This window comes from Xyrauchen texanus, chromosome 11 (genome assembly GCF_025860055.1).
Source record: "Xyrauchen texanus isolate HMW12.3.18 chromosome 11, RBS_HiC_50CHRs, whole genome shotgun sequence".
NCBI lineage: Eukaryota > Metazoa > Chordata > Actinopteri > Cypriniformes > Catostomidae > Xyrauchen > Xyrauchen texanus.
The window spans coordinates 47,369,487-47,387,151 of NC_068286.1; the positions used below are offsets into that span (position 1 = coordinate 47,369,487).

The window sequence follows — 17,665 nt, forward strand, 5'->3', positions numbered from 1 at the left end:
GTGAACATGCCTATGACCTTAAAGTGTTGGACCCCATTGAATTGCACTGTATGGATATAAACATATCTCCACATTATCTTCCTTTGTGTTCTGCAGTCACATGAGTTTGACACGGCATTAAAGACTTCGCCACGTTCTCACCGCGATCAACGTTTTGAATCAAAACAATGGGTTCCTAAAGAGCCATTCACACCTGGAGCGAACATTCGTTCCAAAATACACGCAAAGTGTGCCAATTTACTGACCAATAAAATACGAGCTTTGGATCACATGTCAGGAGCTGTTGCAGTCACCAAAACCAGCGCAACAATTGGTGCTAATGCAAGAAAGCTGTTTAACCACAGACAATAAACACTCGAGGAAGAAATCCTGAACCAGCAGAGAGGATGTGCATCTCATCTGCAATAAAAGCATTAATAAATAAATAATCTCATATGGGTTCTCTTAAAAAGTCATAAAACACTAAACTACATTTTTTGAGATGTTAACAGATATGCATGTGTTGCACATAATACAAGGCAATGTTAGGATATATTCATTGTAATTATTGTAAAGTGGTATGGATTAACTCCATCAAATAAGAGTTATCCGTCTGGATTGCTCGTTTTGGTCATTTTTGCATTGCTGAGAATGAAAACAGGCCATTAGAATCATAATCAGCCCAGCGGCTGCTCAGGAAAACAGTTACGGAAGTATTTTCGGACATGGCTAATGTTTATTTTGCACAAAAATCAGTGTTGGGTAAGTTACTCTAAAAAAGTAATTAATTACTATCTCTACCGAGTAATTAGATTACTGTACTAATTACTCTGACTGAAAAGTAACTGCATTACTAATTACTTTCTAAAACCCTCGTCAACCTCGACCAGATGAAAAATACAAGGATGGACATGAAATTGTGCTTTTAATTCTTTCAAATAAATCATATAAAAATCTAATAAATTATTCATGAACTGGCCAAAGAATTTAAAGGGACAGCGTTCAATTTGATAACATTTCAACATTACACGTTACATTTTTATTTTAAATTCACTATTGTTTATATAGAATTGTTTTCAGTAAATGAGTGAAAAAATAAGAGTAATCCCTTACTTTCCTTTTTAATGAAAAAGTAATTTAATTACAGTAATTAATAACTTAGTACTGCATTACACTTCACTTACAAAAATTGCACACTTCAGCTTTAACAAAGACGTTTAATGATATATTTCATGTCAAATACAGGTGAATGTGATACAAAAGATATTTAACCCTTGCACATCAATAAAAAAAGTTACTCAGAGGTCCTTAGACAACAAAAATGTCAGTCAAAAAATTGCCATAAAAATATTATATATTAATATTATTTTTCACTTTCATTAACCAGCATCAGTCCTGATCATAACTACCAAATATTCATTCTTTTTCAGGATTTTAACCCTTTAAATATCAGTTTGTTTACTTAATGCCACTGTTGTTTTTATGAAAAAAACAAACACAAAATAAAAATTATTATATTGCATAAAATACATGCTAAGGGGAATTTTATTTATTAATTTATTTATTTTGGATTATCACAGTCTGGGATATGTCAATGATTAGCAACAACATTGATTTCGATGCATTATAATTTTTTTGTGCCGTGACAGATCAAATAAAATCTCGCACACATCAAAAAAACTGCCATAAAAATTATATTAATATTATTTTCCACTTTCACTGACTTACATTTTTTAACCAACATCAGTCCTGATCATAACTACAAAATATTCATTTATTCTCAGGAGTTTAACCCTTTAAATGGCAGTTTGTTTATATAATGCCACTGTTGTTTTCACAAACACATTTCTCAATACACACATACAAAACACACTCTGATATCAATACCAACACACACACAAAGTCACACACACACACAAATACACACCAACGCAATTTTATCTGCATAATTTATTCAGTTGTCCTGCAGGTCTCTATAATACAGCAAACAGAAAATAGGGGAAAAGCTTGTATTTGCTCCATAGGATAAACTTGAGAAAAATTGTGCCATCTGGTGGAAAATATTAAAAAGTAAATTTTTAATCCAGGGCTCTGGAATGAAAGAATAATATCATAGAATTCACGATTTTAAGCTTTAATGACACTGGGATCAAATATTGCAGTTTTAATATGCTTCAACCGGGACATTTTTGTCCTGAGTGTGACTATTTTGTGTACACAGTTTATTATAGATGCATTATAGGAACTGAGGTTGAAATATCAAAATTCCCCAAAAATACACACCTTGGGTAAAATGTATGCCGTTGGCATTAACACAGACAAAATGATCGAAAATACAAAAATGTCCTCAAGGTCGCACAAGGGTTAAAGACCCAATGGGTAATTAGCCAATTTGACAATTTTACAGGCTTGTGTACTTCAATTCAGCGTTCGCTTGGTAATAAAAACAGTGATAGCATAGATCATATATGTGATTATTGAGGAGATCAATCCTCGTTTGCCCAGTTTATATGTATCGGAAAACATTCTGGAACAAAAACCTATTCCGGAAATCGTTTTGCATGAAATTAACTCGAGTTAATCTCAAGCGCAATATGAGGAATAGGCAACTAAATGTAAAAAAAATTGTTTTGCATTAATTTATACCACACATTGGATTTTTAAGACCCTATGCCAGAGCACATGGTAAAGCATAACAGCAACTAATGCCAATCTCGTCTGCAAAAACTACGCATTAAAAGACCAACTTCCATTATATTCATTAGTCAAAGGTAATTACCATGCAAAAGCACGCAGCTGTTAAAAAGCAATGTTTAATGTACTTACCGTCGTTTTGAGGGCCAGTAGTCCATGCTTCAATCTCAGTCGCCATTACACGCTTGTTTACGGTCCTCCTAAGCCTAAAGATCACGGAAACAAGTATTGCTTACATGTATATCAGACGTGCAAACTTACTTCATTTACATGACTAAAACAAATAGGCTGTTTTGTCAGATTAAATCATTTGGTTCCTTTTAAATTACGTTTATATCGTAAATGCGTTGCATGGTTAGGCTCACCTTAATTTGAAGGCTCGCTTGTCACTTTAAATGTAGTAAGTGTGATGGTTGATTAAACAGCACTTAAGGGAAATAAGATGATCCGTAAAACGTTTTTTATCTTTGCTTTATCAATCTGAGTAAAAAAAAAAACGTTTACAAAAATGTGTTTTGCATTCGAATTGCAGAGACAGAGCAATATCATGGACAATGTTTTCAACTTCAGCTCAGAGCACGTCACGTGAGTTGCGACGTTGCGTGAGGCTCATGCATATTAATTACGTAACGTGACTTACGCCCTCATTTGTTTGAAGCGCATCAAGACACGCAGATGCATTTTGGATTAGAAGAACCCTTATTAACAACAAACAAATTATCTTTGAAATAATTAATGTACTGTTTTTGTTTTGCGACTCCGGGTCAAATGAGATGTATGACAGTTTAAAACTGTTAACTCTCTGTGGACAGCTTAAAAGTCACCGATTCTAAGCCCAATTTTAGGCTGTTCCGTATCGATCTAAAATTATTGTATGACTCTCTTCTGTTGATTTAAAAAAAATATATGGTTTCATTATAAGAGTTACCTCCTGATTTCCTGAAGGTGACAATTATTATTGTTATTGTTTTTTTATTATTAATTTTTGTTCTTCATATTATTTAGTTTGATTAGATTATTATTATTATTATTATTTTTAGTAGACTATCTGTGTTTACTGTATCTAGTTTGAAAATGTATTTTATTGCCTTGCTCTACCTCGAGTTTTCTGTTTTCTTAAGTGTTTTTTTGTGTGTGTGATGTATGTATCCCCTGTAAGTCTTTTGTTCAATTAAAAAAAAAAGGGGGGGACATGCATACGCACTCTCAGACTCACGCATGCGTACTGAGATGCACTCACGCACGCAGTCTTTGCTGTGACGTCACATACTCTCGCGATGTCGAAACCGGAAACACGCTGTCGGAAATCGAAAATGGATGAAGTTACTGTTTACAAACAAACTGAAGGCACAGTGAGTTTTACGAGGTGGATTTTTAAATACCATGGGATGGAGCTTACGACTTTTTAATATTACTATCGGGACTGGTTGATCAGGATTGTATATAAATCATAGTTCACGGACATTATGTTGACCGTCTACTCTAATAAAATCCGATTACTAAGCATATCAAAGATCTGACGGGATGCGGTGTGTAATGTCTCTTTGTGAAAGGATGGGCGAATAAAAATGAATGCAATACTGACAAAATACATGCGCAAGTCATGCCTGCTGCTAATTAAAGTTCACCTTTTGTTGTTTACGTTCATATTTTATATTCTTCAGCCTTTAGAGAACGTGTGTTACGCGGGTAATGTGTCTTTAAGTTGTTTCACCTCAGACAAATGATTAAAAACGAATTAAATTGAACCTGAAATAGCACCTGTGTATATTTCTTCACTATAGACCATATGTACCACTATAATAACTTCATTGATTGCTTAAAACAGCATTAAAGCATGAGCTGCTTCCAGGTTCAATATGTTAATATGCTGAGAAGTTTGCCATTCCAGTATTTCAAAGACTTTAACACAAGACAGTTGTTGATTGTTATGACTTTAATAAATAAAAATAATAATACATTAAATAAAACACAAAGCATGATATTCCTATAACACCACCAAGAAACAATGTGGACTATTTAACATAATACATATGTTATTAACACATATGCAATAGTTAAAATAAACTATTATTACAATTACTCAACTTTGTTCTGTTCAGCAGTAGATTCTACATTTGGTCAAAGATCATGCTCCAGAAATGTATGCATGTCCTGTATAAATGTAAAAACAAACATCAATGAGGACAACACAGCATCATGATTAATGAGGAACCCGTCCAGGGCCTCCGCATCTTCTTCATCCTCCATGCAAACAATCTGAGACAGCTGAACTGAACCAATGAGGTCATTAGAGTGCTCAACTGAGAGATTTCCTCAAACTAAATTCAGGTTGGAGATCAGCTCTCATGAAGGCTTTGGGCTCCTCGTTTTAGTGGGCAAACATTTTTCCATGGCTTGAAAACAGTGATAGAATAGTTCTAGGTCAAAAACAAACAATTCTGTACCTATCCATGCAGTCCAAAGTTCTCCATCAACATCACACACCACCATTTCCTCAGATTTGCCATGTCCAACTGCCCAAAACATAAGTTAATGCCCCTTGTGAATTACATCATCCCAAAGGTACTACAAACATTACTAACACTCACAATTGTGTAGTCAAATGGGGCATCCAGCACCATGTACACTGCAGACTATAAATGAAAAATAAGTAATTAAAGGGCAAAAGCAGAGTATTAATAAACCACAATTATACTGTACGTCTTACCATCAACACAAACATGCTACAGTCATTTCCATACGGTTGTGCTGGAAAAACAATATAAAAGGTATGAGTGCATTTTCACATAAGAATGACAAAATTGTATATATACAGTACTGTGCAAAATTTTAGGCACTTGTGAAAAATGTTGCATAGTGAGAATGTCTTCAAAAATAATGCCATAAATAGTTTTCATTTATCAAGTAATGTCATACAAAGTCCAGTAAACATAAAAAAAATCAATGTATGATGGTGCCATATTTGCCTTTAAAACAGCCCCAATTCTCCTAAATACACCTGGACACAGTTTAACTTGGTTGTTGGCAGATATGATGTTCCAAGCTTCTTGGAGAATTCGCCACAGTTCTTCTGTCTAAACTCAGCAAAAAAAGAAACGTCCTCTCACATGCAACTGCTTTTATTTTCTGCAAAATTAACATTGTATGAACATAAAAAGATTCAACAACTAAGACATAAACTGAAGTTTCACAGACATGTGAATAACAGAAATGGAATAATGTGTCCAAATCAAGAGTAACAGTCAGTATCTGGTGTGGCATCAGCTGCATTAAGTACTGCAGTGCATCTCCTCCTCATGGACTGCACCAGATGTGCCAGTTCTTGCGGTGAGATGTTACCCCACTCTTCCACCAAGGCACTTGCACATTCCCGGACATTTCTGGGGGGATGGCCCTAGTCCTCACCCTCCCATCCAACAGGTCCCAGATGTGCTCAATGGGATTGAGATCTAGGCTCTTCGCTGGGCATGGCAGAACTCTGGCATTCCTGTGTTGCAGGAGATCACGCACAGAACGAGCAGTATGGCTGGTGGCATTGCCATGCTGGAGGGTCATGCCAGGATGAGACTACAGGAGGGGTACCACATGAGGGAGGAGGATGTCTTCCCTGTAACACACAGTTTTGAGATTGCCTGCAATGACAACAAGATCACTCTGATGATGCTGTGACACACCGCCCCAGACCATGGCGGGTCCGATCATCACCCCTGGTGAGCCAAAACCATGACTCGTCAGTGTCGACTTTGCCAGTCCTGTCTGGTCCAGTGAAGGTGGGTTTGTGCCCATAGGCGAAGTTGCTGCCAGTGTTGTCTGGTAAGGACCTCCCTTACAACAGGCCTACAAGCCCTCTGTCCAGCCTCTCTCAGACTATTGCCTCTGGACTACTGTAACTCTCTCATTGCAGGCCAGTGCATGCACGTCTGCTGTACGCATGTATGAGTCTGAGACTGCATGTCGACTGAGGAAGCTTTACAAATCAATGTCAGTCTTACCTAATTAGTATTCATGATCTAAGTGAAAACTGCTCTGAAAAGTCCCGCCTCTAGGTGGAAATGCCAAATTATGTGACAAAAATTCTCCATGACCAAATGTTGATTCAGTTATTTAAAAACAGAGGTGTCCTTTTTAATTATGAAGAATTCTTGTCACATAATGGTATCCTAGTCACGGCAAAATAAGTGCAAGCGAAGGGACTTTCGGATTGTGCCACATCTCCATCTGTTTAAAACAGTTGTTGGTAAATAATGCCTTACTTAAGAATCAAATAATAGGAGAAACCATGCTTTCTTTTCCAGTATGACATCGCCTCTTGTCTAAATGCATTGATGTGGATGACTTTAACTGCGATAAGGTGTGGGCGTTGGTGTAGAAAGACATGTGGATAGATTAACGGAGGGGAGTGGATACAGTGACACTCAGGGCCGTAGCAAGTTATTCTGGGCCCTCTGACTGTTGCATTGTTACATTGCTCTGGGCCCCTTTCCTATTAAAAAATACAGTTTAGAATTTGTTGTGGGGCCCCCTGGACCTTCGGGACCCTAGAATCGGTGCAGCGATCTTGGTGTGTGCACATGTAAAGTCTCCCGTGTGTTGCGGTTGCACAGAGATGGTTCCACCTCTAAAAAATTAAATTGTGCCCAAGACAAAAATTATCAAAATGGCAATTGCGAGTGGGGTGCCAGGCTTTGGTCAAATAAAATTGTTTTGTATTAATAAAATAATACATTTTTATTTCTAATCAAGTTAAAGATGTGTTATAAACTCATACATCGGTGCTACCCTACAAGAACAATTTTACAACAATTTACGTCTGATGAATGTGATATAATTTAAATTTTCTTTGATCTCCAAACTATAGATTTGAAGAGAGAGAGAGAGAGAGAGAGAAACATTCTAGATATTTTCTATTGTATGATTTCTGTTGGATTTGTGGATTTTCAAAAGGTACAGTCTCCACCAAGACCAACAGATGTCACTGTCATCGCAATACTGGAGATTCCAGTAGAGGTTGACCTCTAGATTCCAGTGGAGGTTGACCTCTAGATTCCAGTAGAGGTTGACCTCTAGATTCCAGTAGAGGTTGACCTCTAGATTCCAGTGGAGGTTGACCTCTAGATTCCAGTAGAGGTTGACCTCTAGTTTCAGGTGGAGCTTGACCTCTAGATTCCAGTGGAGGTTGACCTCTAGTTTCAGGTGGAGGTTGACCTCTAGATTCCAGTGGAGGTTGACCTCTAGGTTGACCTCTAGTTTCCAGTAGAGGTTGATCTCTAGGTTGACCTCTAGATTCCAGTGGAGGTTGACCTCTAGTTTCCAGTAGAGGTTGACCTCTAGAGTCCAGTAGAGGTTGACCTCTAGGTTGACCTCTACATTCCAGTGGAGGTTGACCTCTAGTTTCCAGTAAGGGTTGACCTCTAGGTTGACCTCTAGATTCCAGTGGAGGTTGACCTCTAGTTTACAGTGGAGGTTGACCTCTAGATTCCAGTGCAGGTTGACCTCTAGATTCCAGTAGAGGTTGACGTCTAGTTTCAGGTGGAGGTTGACCTCTAGATTCCAGTAGAGGTTGACCTCTAGTTTCCAGTAGAGGTTGACCTCTAGGTTGACCTCTAGATTCCAGTGGAGTTTGACCTCTAGGTTGACCTCTAGTTTCCAGTAGAGGTTGACCTCTAGGTTGACCTCTAGTTTCCAGTAGAGGTTGACCTCTAGGTTGACCTGTAGATTCCAGTGGAGGTTGACCTCTGAGTAGAGGTTGACCTCTAGATTTCAGAGGAGGTTGACCTCTAGTTTCCAGTAGAGGTTGACCTCTAGATTCCAGTGGAGGTTGACCTCTAGGTTGACCTCTAGATTCCAGTGGAGGTTGACCTCTAGTTTCCAGTAGAGGTTGACGTCTAGATTCCGGTGGAGGTTGAGCTCTAGTTTCCAGTAGAGGTTGACCTCTAGGTTGACCTCTAGATTCCAGTGAAGGTTGACCTCTAGTTTCCAGTAGAGGTTGACCTCTAGATTCCAGTAGAGGCTGACCTCTAGATTCCAGTGGAGGTTGACCTCTAGTTTCCAGTAGAGGTTTACCTCTAGATTCCAGTAGAGTTTGACCTCTAGGTTGACCTCTAGATTCCAGTGGAGGCTGACCTCTAGATTCCAGTGGAGGCTGACCTCTAGTTTCCTGTAGAGGTTGACCTCTAGGTTGACCTCTAGATTCCAGTGGAGGTTGACCTCTAGTTTCCAGTAGAGGTTGACCTCTAGGTTGACCTCTAGATTCCACTAGAGGCTGACCTCTAGATTCCAGTGGAGGCTGACCTCTAGATTCCAGTAGAGGTTGACCTCTAGATTCCAGTAGAGGTTGACCTCTAGGTTGACCTCTAGATTCCAGTAGAGGTTGACCTCTAGATTCCAGTAGAGGTTGACCTCTAGGTTGACCTCTAGATTCCAGTAGAGGTTGACCTCTAGGTTGACCTCTAGATTCCAGTGGAGGTTGACCTCTAGTTTCCAGTAGAACATTAGGCAGGTGGTTTAAATGTTGTGGCTGATTGATGTAAATACACACCTCTATCTGGAAGGTCCAACTTCTGGTCTGCACTGTGGCACAACTTTAACATTAAGCATCTGTGGAAAAAGTAATTGAAAAGTACAATGCAGGGGATGGATACAAAGATTTCCATGTCACTGAAGATCTGTTGAAGGAGACACTGATTTAAACACGCAGACGATGCACAACAATGAAAGCCCTGTAGCACATGTTGATAGGAAAACTGTCTGCAATCCTATTTTAGTTGTTTGGAGTAGGCCTACTAATAATGTGCTTTTTGTCATTTTTTGGCAGTGTTTAGGGTTAAGGGTAGGGGTGAGGTTAGATGCTCAAATATATATATATATGAAAGTAATGTAATTAAAACTAGAAAAAGTTCGTCGAGACAAACTTTAAGTTGGCTTGTGAAAGTTTGGACCAGAAAGTTTGAAGTTTAAAGTAGTTTGAAGTTTAAATTAGTTTATAGTTTAAATTAGTTTAAAGTTTAAATTAGTCTAAAGTTTAAATTAGTTTGAATTTTAAAGTAGTTTGAAATTTAAATTAGTTTATAGTTTAAATTAGTTTAAAGTTTAAATTAGTCTAAAGTTTAAATTAGTTTGAATTTTAAAGTAGTTTGAAGTTTAAATTAGTTTATAGTTTAAATTAGTTTAAAGTTTAAATTAGTCTAAATTTAAATTAGTTTGAATTTTAAAGTAGTTTGAAGTTTAAATTAGTTCAAAGTTTAAAGTAGTCTAAAGTTTAAATTAGTTTGAATTTTAAAGTAGTTTATAGTTTAAAGTAGTTAAAAGTTTAACTTAGTTGCTAGATAGATAGATAGATAGACACTCAGATAGATAGATAGAGAGATAGATAGATAGATATTTACCCTCAGATAGATAGATATAGATAGATAGATATTTACCCTCAGATAGATAGATATTGACCCTCAAATAGATAGATAGATAGATAGATAGATAGATATTGACCCTCAGATAGATAGATAGACAGACAGATAGATGCTAGCACGTTTTTAGCACTTCGCTAGGTGATGCTAGCATGTGTTAGCATGATGCTAGCACGTTTTTAGCATCTTTTAGCACTTCGCTTGGCGATGCTAGCATGTGTTAGCATGATTGTAGCACGATTTTAGCATGTTTTAGCACTTCGCTAGGCGATGCTAGCATGTGTTAGCATGATGCTAGCATGTTTTTAGCATGTTTTAGCACTCCGCTAGGCGATGCTAGCATGTGTTAGCATGATGCTAGCACGATTTTAGCATGTTTTAGCACTTCGCTAGGCGATGCTAGCATGTGTTAGCATGATGCTAGGACGTTTTTAGCATCTTTTAGCACTTCGCTTGGCGATGCTAGCATGTGTTAGCATGATGCTAGCACGTTTTTAGCATGTTTTAACACTTCGCTAGGCGATGCTAACATGTGTTAGCATGATGCTAGCATGTTTTAGCATGTTTTAGCACTCCGCTAGGTGATGCTAGCATGTGTTAGCATGATTGTAGCACGATTTTAGCATGTTTTAGCACTTCGCTAGGCGATGCTAGCATGTGTTAGCATGATGCTAGCACGTTTTTAGCATGTTTTAGCACTTCGCTAGGCGATGCTATCATGTGTTAGCATGATGCTAGCACGTTTTTAGCATGTTTTAGCACTTCGCTAGGCAATGCTAGCATGTGTTACCAGTGTAGACTGATTCCCAAACAAATGACTCTAATGAGCGGTTCTTTTGAATCTACAGTATGAAGCATACAGTGTGACCAGTGTAGTCATGATTACAACATTAATGACTCTAATGAGCCAGTTCTTTTGAATCCACAGTGTGAAGCATACAGTGTGACCAGTGTAGACTGATTCCCAAACAAATGACTCTGATGAGCCGGTTCTTTAGAATCTACAGTGTGAAACATACAGTGTGACCAGTGTAGTCTGATTCCCAAATTAATGACTCTAATGAGCCAGTTCTTTTGAATCTAAAATGTGAAACATACAGTGTGACCAGTGTGGTCTGATTCCCAAATTAATGACTCTAATGAGCCGGTTCTTTTGAATCTACAATGTGAAACATACAGTGTGACCAGTGTAGACTGATTCCCAAACAAATGACTCTGATGAGCCGGTTCTTTTGAATCTACAGTGTGAAACATACAGTGTGACCAGTGTAGTCTGATTCCCAAATTAATGACTCTAATGAGCCAGTTCTTTTGAATCTAAAATGTGAAACATACAGTGTGACCAGTGTAGTCTGATTCCCAAATTAATGACTCTAATGAGCCGGTTCTTTTGAATCTACAGTATGAAACATACAGTGTGACCAGTGTAATCTGATTACAATATTAATGACTCTAATGAGCCAGTTCTTTTGAATCTACAGTGTGAAACATACAGTGTGACCAGTGTAGACTGATTCCCAAACAAATGACTCTGATGAGCCGGTTCTTTTGAATCTACAGTGTGAAACATACAGTGTGACCAGTGTAGTCTGATTCCCAAATGAATGACTCTAATGAGCCAGTTCTTTTGAATCTACAATGTGAAACATACAGTGTGACCAGTGTAGTCTGATTCCCAAATGAATGACTCTAATGAGCCAGTTCTTTTGAATCTACAGTGTGAAACATACAGTGTGACCAGTGTAATCTGATTCACAATATTAATGACTCTAATGAGCCAGTTCTTTTGAATCTACAATGCGAAACATACAGTGTGACCAGTGTAATCTGATTACAACATTAATGACTCTAATGAGCCAGTTCTTTTGAATCCACAGTGTGAAACATACAGTGTGACCAGTGTAGACTGATTCCCAAACAAATTACTCTAATGAGCCGGTTCCTTTGACTCTACAGTGTGAAACATACAGTGTGACCAGTGTAGTCTGATTCCCAAATTAATGACTCTAATGAGCCAGTTCTTTGAATCTACAGTGTGAAACATACAGTGTGACCAGTGTAGTCTGATTCCCAAATTAATGACTCTAATGAGCCAGTTCTTTGAATCTACAGTGTGAAACATACAGTGTGACCAGTGTAGTCTGATTCTCAAATTAATGACTCTAATGAGCCAGTTCTTTGAATCTACAATGTGAAACATACAGTGACTCAGTGTGCAGTCTGATTCCCAAATGAATGACTCTAATGAGCCAGTTCTTTGAATCTACAGTGTGAAACATACAGTGTGACCAGTTTAGTCTGATTCCCAAATGAATGACTCTAATGAGCCAGTTCTTTGAATCTACAGTGTGAAACATACAGTGTGACCAGTTTAGTCTGATTCCCAAATGAATGACTCTAATGAGCCAGTTCTTTTGAATCTACAGTGTGAAACATACAGTGTGACCAGTGTAATCTGATTACAATATTAATGACTCTAATGAACCAGTTCTTTTGAATCTACAGTGTGAAACATACAGTGTGACCAGTGTAGTCTGATTCTCAAATGAATGACTCTAATGAGCCAGTTCTTTTGAATCTACAATGTGAAACATACAGTGTGACCAGTGTAGTCTGATTCCCAAATGAATGACTCTAATGAGCCGGTTCTTTTGACTCTACAGTGTGAAACATACAGTGTGACCAGTGTAGTCTGATTCTCAAATGAATGACTCTAATGAGCCAGTTCTTTTGAATCTACAGTGTGAAACATACAGTGTGACCAGTGTAGTCTGATTCTCAAATGAATGACTCTAATGAGCCAGTTCTACAGTGTAGTGTTAAAAAAGTTTAACTTAGTTGCTAGATAGATAGATAGATAGATAGAGAGAGAGAGAGAGAGAGATAGATATTTACCCTCAGATAGATGCTAGCACGTTTTTAGCATGTTTTAGCATGTGGCTAGGAAGATTTTAGGTCATTACTTTTTGGCTGCTTGATAAAATAAATCCTCTGAGGGAGAGAGAGAGGGAGAGATGCAGGGCTGACAGGCCCTTTTTGTCTGTGTGTGTGAAAATGAAGTTGGAATTTGAATTTCTGAACATTCCGCAATGTTAAGTCAATGGGAGTTTTTTCCGAGTTTGTCATTTTTAGGAAAACCGTAAGTCCGATCAGTTAGAAAAGATATAGCAACTCGAGTCAGAACAGTTTGAGTGTCTGTGCCGAGTTTGGAGTATGTGGAGTTAAAGCTCTAGGAGGAGATAGATATAGAAATTTCACCGCTAAGAAGAATAAGAAGAATCGGAATAATAATACGTTTAAGTAGGATTTCAGTAAGTTGGCTCTCACAAGCCAACTTAATGACTGACTGTAAACGAAACTGCCTGTTATGAGTTTTATGGGTTTATGGTAAGGGATGGGGTAGTGGATCTAAATAAAGGCTGTAGTATAATATAACTAAACAAATATACAGTATGTTTAAGTATAATAAAACATCTGGCGGTTAACCACACAAGATAATATATGCGTCTATGACGAATCCTCCAATGACAGTGTCATAATCGTGGTGCAGGCAAAGCGTTTCTCTAGTAGGACTGCCTGACTTCCCCTATTCAGTTCCTCAAACAAATCTATCTTCATTTTCTTCACCTCTTTGTTTTCTCTCTCTCTCCTCTGCTCTGAGTAAGCAGAATGTAGGTCAGCAGTCGGTGCCGAGTTTCCAATTAAAAACAGCTGTGTATTTTTTATTTTCTACGAGGTTGACGATTTCTGCTTTCAGACTTGTCCATTCTCTCAGGATTCTTTCTCCTCTCTGAGTTCCCATTCTTGAAAAATAAGGCGTCCCTTTTCGCTGATTTATCAACCGGTATGTTGTTGTGTTGTTACTCCAAATGATAAAACCTAAACTCAGTTGACCGGTTGGATGCTGGGTTAAATGAATGCATAACTTTCAATTCATTTCATAGATTTATTTTTGTGTCCAGACAGACAGGACACAAAAAATTACCCTCATTAATACAAAAACAATCACACATATACTTTCATTTTATACTATGCTAAGTAGTGTAAATAGCCTAAACAGCAAATCATGTGGAAAATAAAATGAATAAATGTTTATATATTTGTATTAATTACATTTATTAACACAGTCCTTGGAGTTTTAAGCAAAAGGGGGAAGGGGAGACGGGACTCAGCTGGCCGATCGTCATATGTGGTCTCACTGTGAGGTGTTGCGTGCAGTGCTGAGGAGGAGCCCGTAGTAACAAAGAATGTGTTTTATTGAATGAGTTCAACCTTTTTGATGGACTTTGGGAGTATATGTAGTGGTTGTTTTGTTTTGTCTCCACTCTGTGTTCTCTGTTCATACTGTGTGCTCCCAGAGTAAAATGTGGGTTAAACTTATCATCCGTGCCCATGTTTTTTTTTTTTCATCATTGGTAACCACTGGCATAGTGGCAGCATTACCAGAGTCACATTCCAAGCCTGAGCTGATGCTGGGGCAGATGACTGCTCTCAGTTATTTTGTGCAACACTTTTGTCAGAAATACTACCTACATAAGATGGATTTCCATCCAAATGTTTAGCATTTTTTAAATGTATTTTTGATCCCCTTTTCTCCCCAATTTGGAATGCCCAATTCCCACTACTTAGTAGGTCCTCGGGGTGGCGCGGTTACTCACCTCAATCCGGGTGGTGGAGGACGAGTCTCAGTTGCCTCCACTTCTGAGAGCGTCAATCTGCGCATCTGATCACGTGACTGGTTGTGCATGACACCGCGGAGACTCACAGCATGTGGAGGCTCATGCTACTCTCCACGATCCACACACAACTCACCACACGCCCCATTGAGAGAACCACTAATCACCACCACGAGGAGGTTACCCCATGTGACTCTACCCTCCCTAGCAACTGGGCCAATTTGGTTATCCCATGTGACTCTACCCTCCCTAGCAACCGGGACAATTTGGTTACCCCATGTGACTCTACCCTCTCTAGCAACCGGGACAATTTGGTTATTCCATGTGACTCTACCCTCCCTAGCAACCGGGACAATTTGGTTATCCCATGTGACTCTACCCTCCCTAGCAACCGGGACAATTTGGTTACCCCATGTGACTCTACCCTTCCTAGCAACCGGGACAATTTGGTTATTCCATGTGACTCTACCCTCCCTAGCAACCGGGACAATTTGGTTATCCCATGTGACTGTACCCTCCCTAGCAACCGGGACGATTTGGGTACCCCATGTGACTCTACCCTCCCTAGCAACTGGGCCAATTTGGTTACCCGATGTGACTCTACCCTCCCTAGTAACCGGAACAATTTGGTTGCTTAGGAGACCTGACTGGAGTCACTCAGCACGTCCTGGATTCAAACTCATGACCCTAGGGGTGGTAGTCAGCGTCAATACTCTCTGAGATACCCAGAACCCCTGATGTTTAGCATTTGTAAAGCACGTTTCTTTTTCTTTTTTTTTTGAAAACCAAAGCCAACACACAAACACACAAACACTCTCACACACACACACACACACACACACACACACACACACACACACACACACACACAGTCACACACACACACACACACACACACACACAGTCACACACACACACACACACAGTCACACACACACACACACACACACACACAGTCACACACACAAACAAACAGTCACACACACAAACACACACTCACACACACACACAGTCACACACACAAACACACACACACACTCACATACACACACACACACACACACACAGTCACACACACACACAGTCACACACACAAACACACACACACTCACACACACACACAGTCACACACACAAACACAAACACACAGTCACACACACAAACACACACACAGTCACACACACACACACACAAACACTCACATAGTGTAAGTATGTGTGTACAGTATGTGTGTGTGCAGTATATGTGTGTACAGTATGTATGTGTACAGTATGTTGATGTTTGTGCATGTGCAGTATGTGTGTACAGTTTGTGTGTGTGGAGTATGTGTGTACAGTATGTGTGTGTACAGTATATGTGTAAGTATGTGTGTACAGTATGTGTGTGTACAGTATATGTGTAAGTATGTGTGTACAGTATGTGTGTGTACAGTATGTGTGTACAGTATGTGTGTGTGCAGTATATGTGTGTGTACAGTATGTGTGTGTGCAGTATGTTCATGTTTGTGCGTGTGCAGTATGTGTGTACAGTATGTGTGTGTACAGTATGTGTGTGTGCAGTATATGTGTGTACAGTATGTGTGTGTACAGTATGTGTGTGTGCAGTATGTTCATGTTTGTGCGTGTGCAGTATGTGTGTACAGTATATGTGTGTGTACAGTATGTGTGTGTGGAGTATATGTGTGTACAGTATGTGTGTGTACAGTATGTGTGTGTGCAGTATATGTGTGTACAGTATGTGTGTGTACAGTATGTTCATGTTTGTGCACGTGCAGTATGTGTGTACAGTATGTGTGTGTGGAGTATATGTGTGTAAAGTGTGTGTGTGTACAGTATGTTCATGTTTGTGCACGTGCAGTATGTGTGTACAGTATGTGTGTGTGGAGTATATGTGTGTACAGTATGTGTGTGTGGAGTATATGTGTGTAAAGTGTGTGTGTGCAGTATGTTCATGTTTGTGCATGTGCAGTATGTGTATACAGTATGTATGTGTGTGTGGAGTATGTGTAAGTATGTGTGTACAGTATGTGTGTGTACAGTATGTGTGTACAGTATGTGTGTGTGCAGTATATGTGTGTACAGTATGTGTGTGTACAGTATGTTCGTGTTTGTGCGTGTGCAGTATGTGTGTGTGCAGTATGTGTGTGTGTGCAGTATGTTCATGTTTGTGTGTGTGCAGTATGTGTGTGTGCAGTATGTTCATGTTTGTGTGTGTGCAGTATGTGTGTGTGCAGTATGTGTGTGTGCAGTATGTGTGTGTGTGCAGTATGTTCATGTTTGTGCATGTGCAGTATGTGTGTACAGTATGTGTGTGTGTGCAGTATGTTCATGTTTGTGTGTGTGCAGTATGTGTGTGTGCATTATGTTCATGTTTGTGTGTGTGCAGTATGTGTGTGTACAGTATGTTCATGTTTGTGTGTGTGCAGTATGTGTGTGTACAGTATGTTCATGTTTGTGCATGTGCAGTATGTGTGTGTATGCAGTATGTTCATGTTTGTGTGTGTGCAGTATGTGTGTGTACAGTATGTTCATGTTTGTGCATGTGCAGTATGTGTGTGTATGCAGTATGTTCATGTTTGTGCGTGTGCAGTATGTGTGTGTATGCAGTATGTTCATGTTTGTGCGCGTGCAGTATGTGTGTGTGTATGCAGTATGTTCATGTTTGTGTGTGTGCAGTATGTGTGTGTACAGTATGTTCATGTTTGTGTATGTGCAGTATGTGTGTGTATGCAGTATGTTCATGTTTGTGCGTGTGCAGTATGTGTGTGTATGCAGTATGTTCATGTTTGTGCGCGTGCAGTATGTGTGTGTGTATGCAGTATGTTCATGTTTGTGTGTGTGCAGTATGTGTGTGTACAGTATATGTGTGTTTGTGCGTGTGCAGTATGTGTGTGTACAGTATGTGTGTACA

General features: G+C 39.0%; 1 protein-coding gene across 1 annotated transcript in view; it reads right to left on the bottom strand.

Moving 5' to 3' along the window:
- pdcd4a (programmed cell death 4a) overlaps window positions 1-3,272 on the bottom strand; it is a 30,028-nt gene extending 26,756 nt beyond the window's left edge. Inside the window, exons 1-2 of the mRNA XM_052137315.1 lie at window positions 3,039-3,272; window positions 2,806-2,879 (exon numbers count right to left, since the gene is read on the bottom strand). Of these exons, the coding sequence (XP_051993275.1) occupies window positions 2,806-2,851 (46 nt within the window). The 5' untranslated portion in view covers window positions 2,852-2,879; window positions 3,039-3,272. The remainder of the gene's footprint in view (window positions 1-2,805; window positions 2,880-3,038) is intronic.
- Between the last annotated feature and the right edge of the window lie 14,393 nt (window positions 3,273-17,665).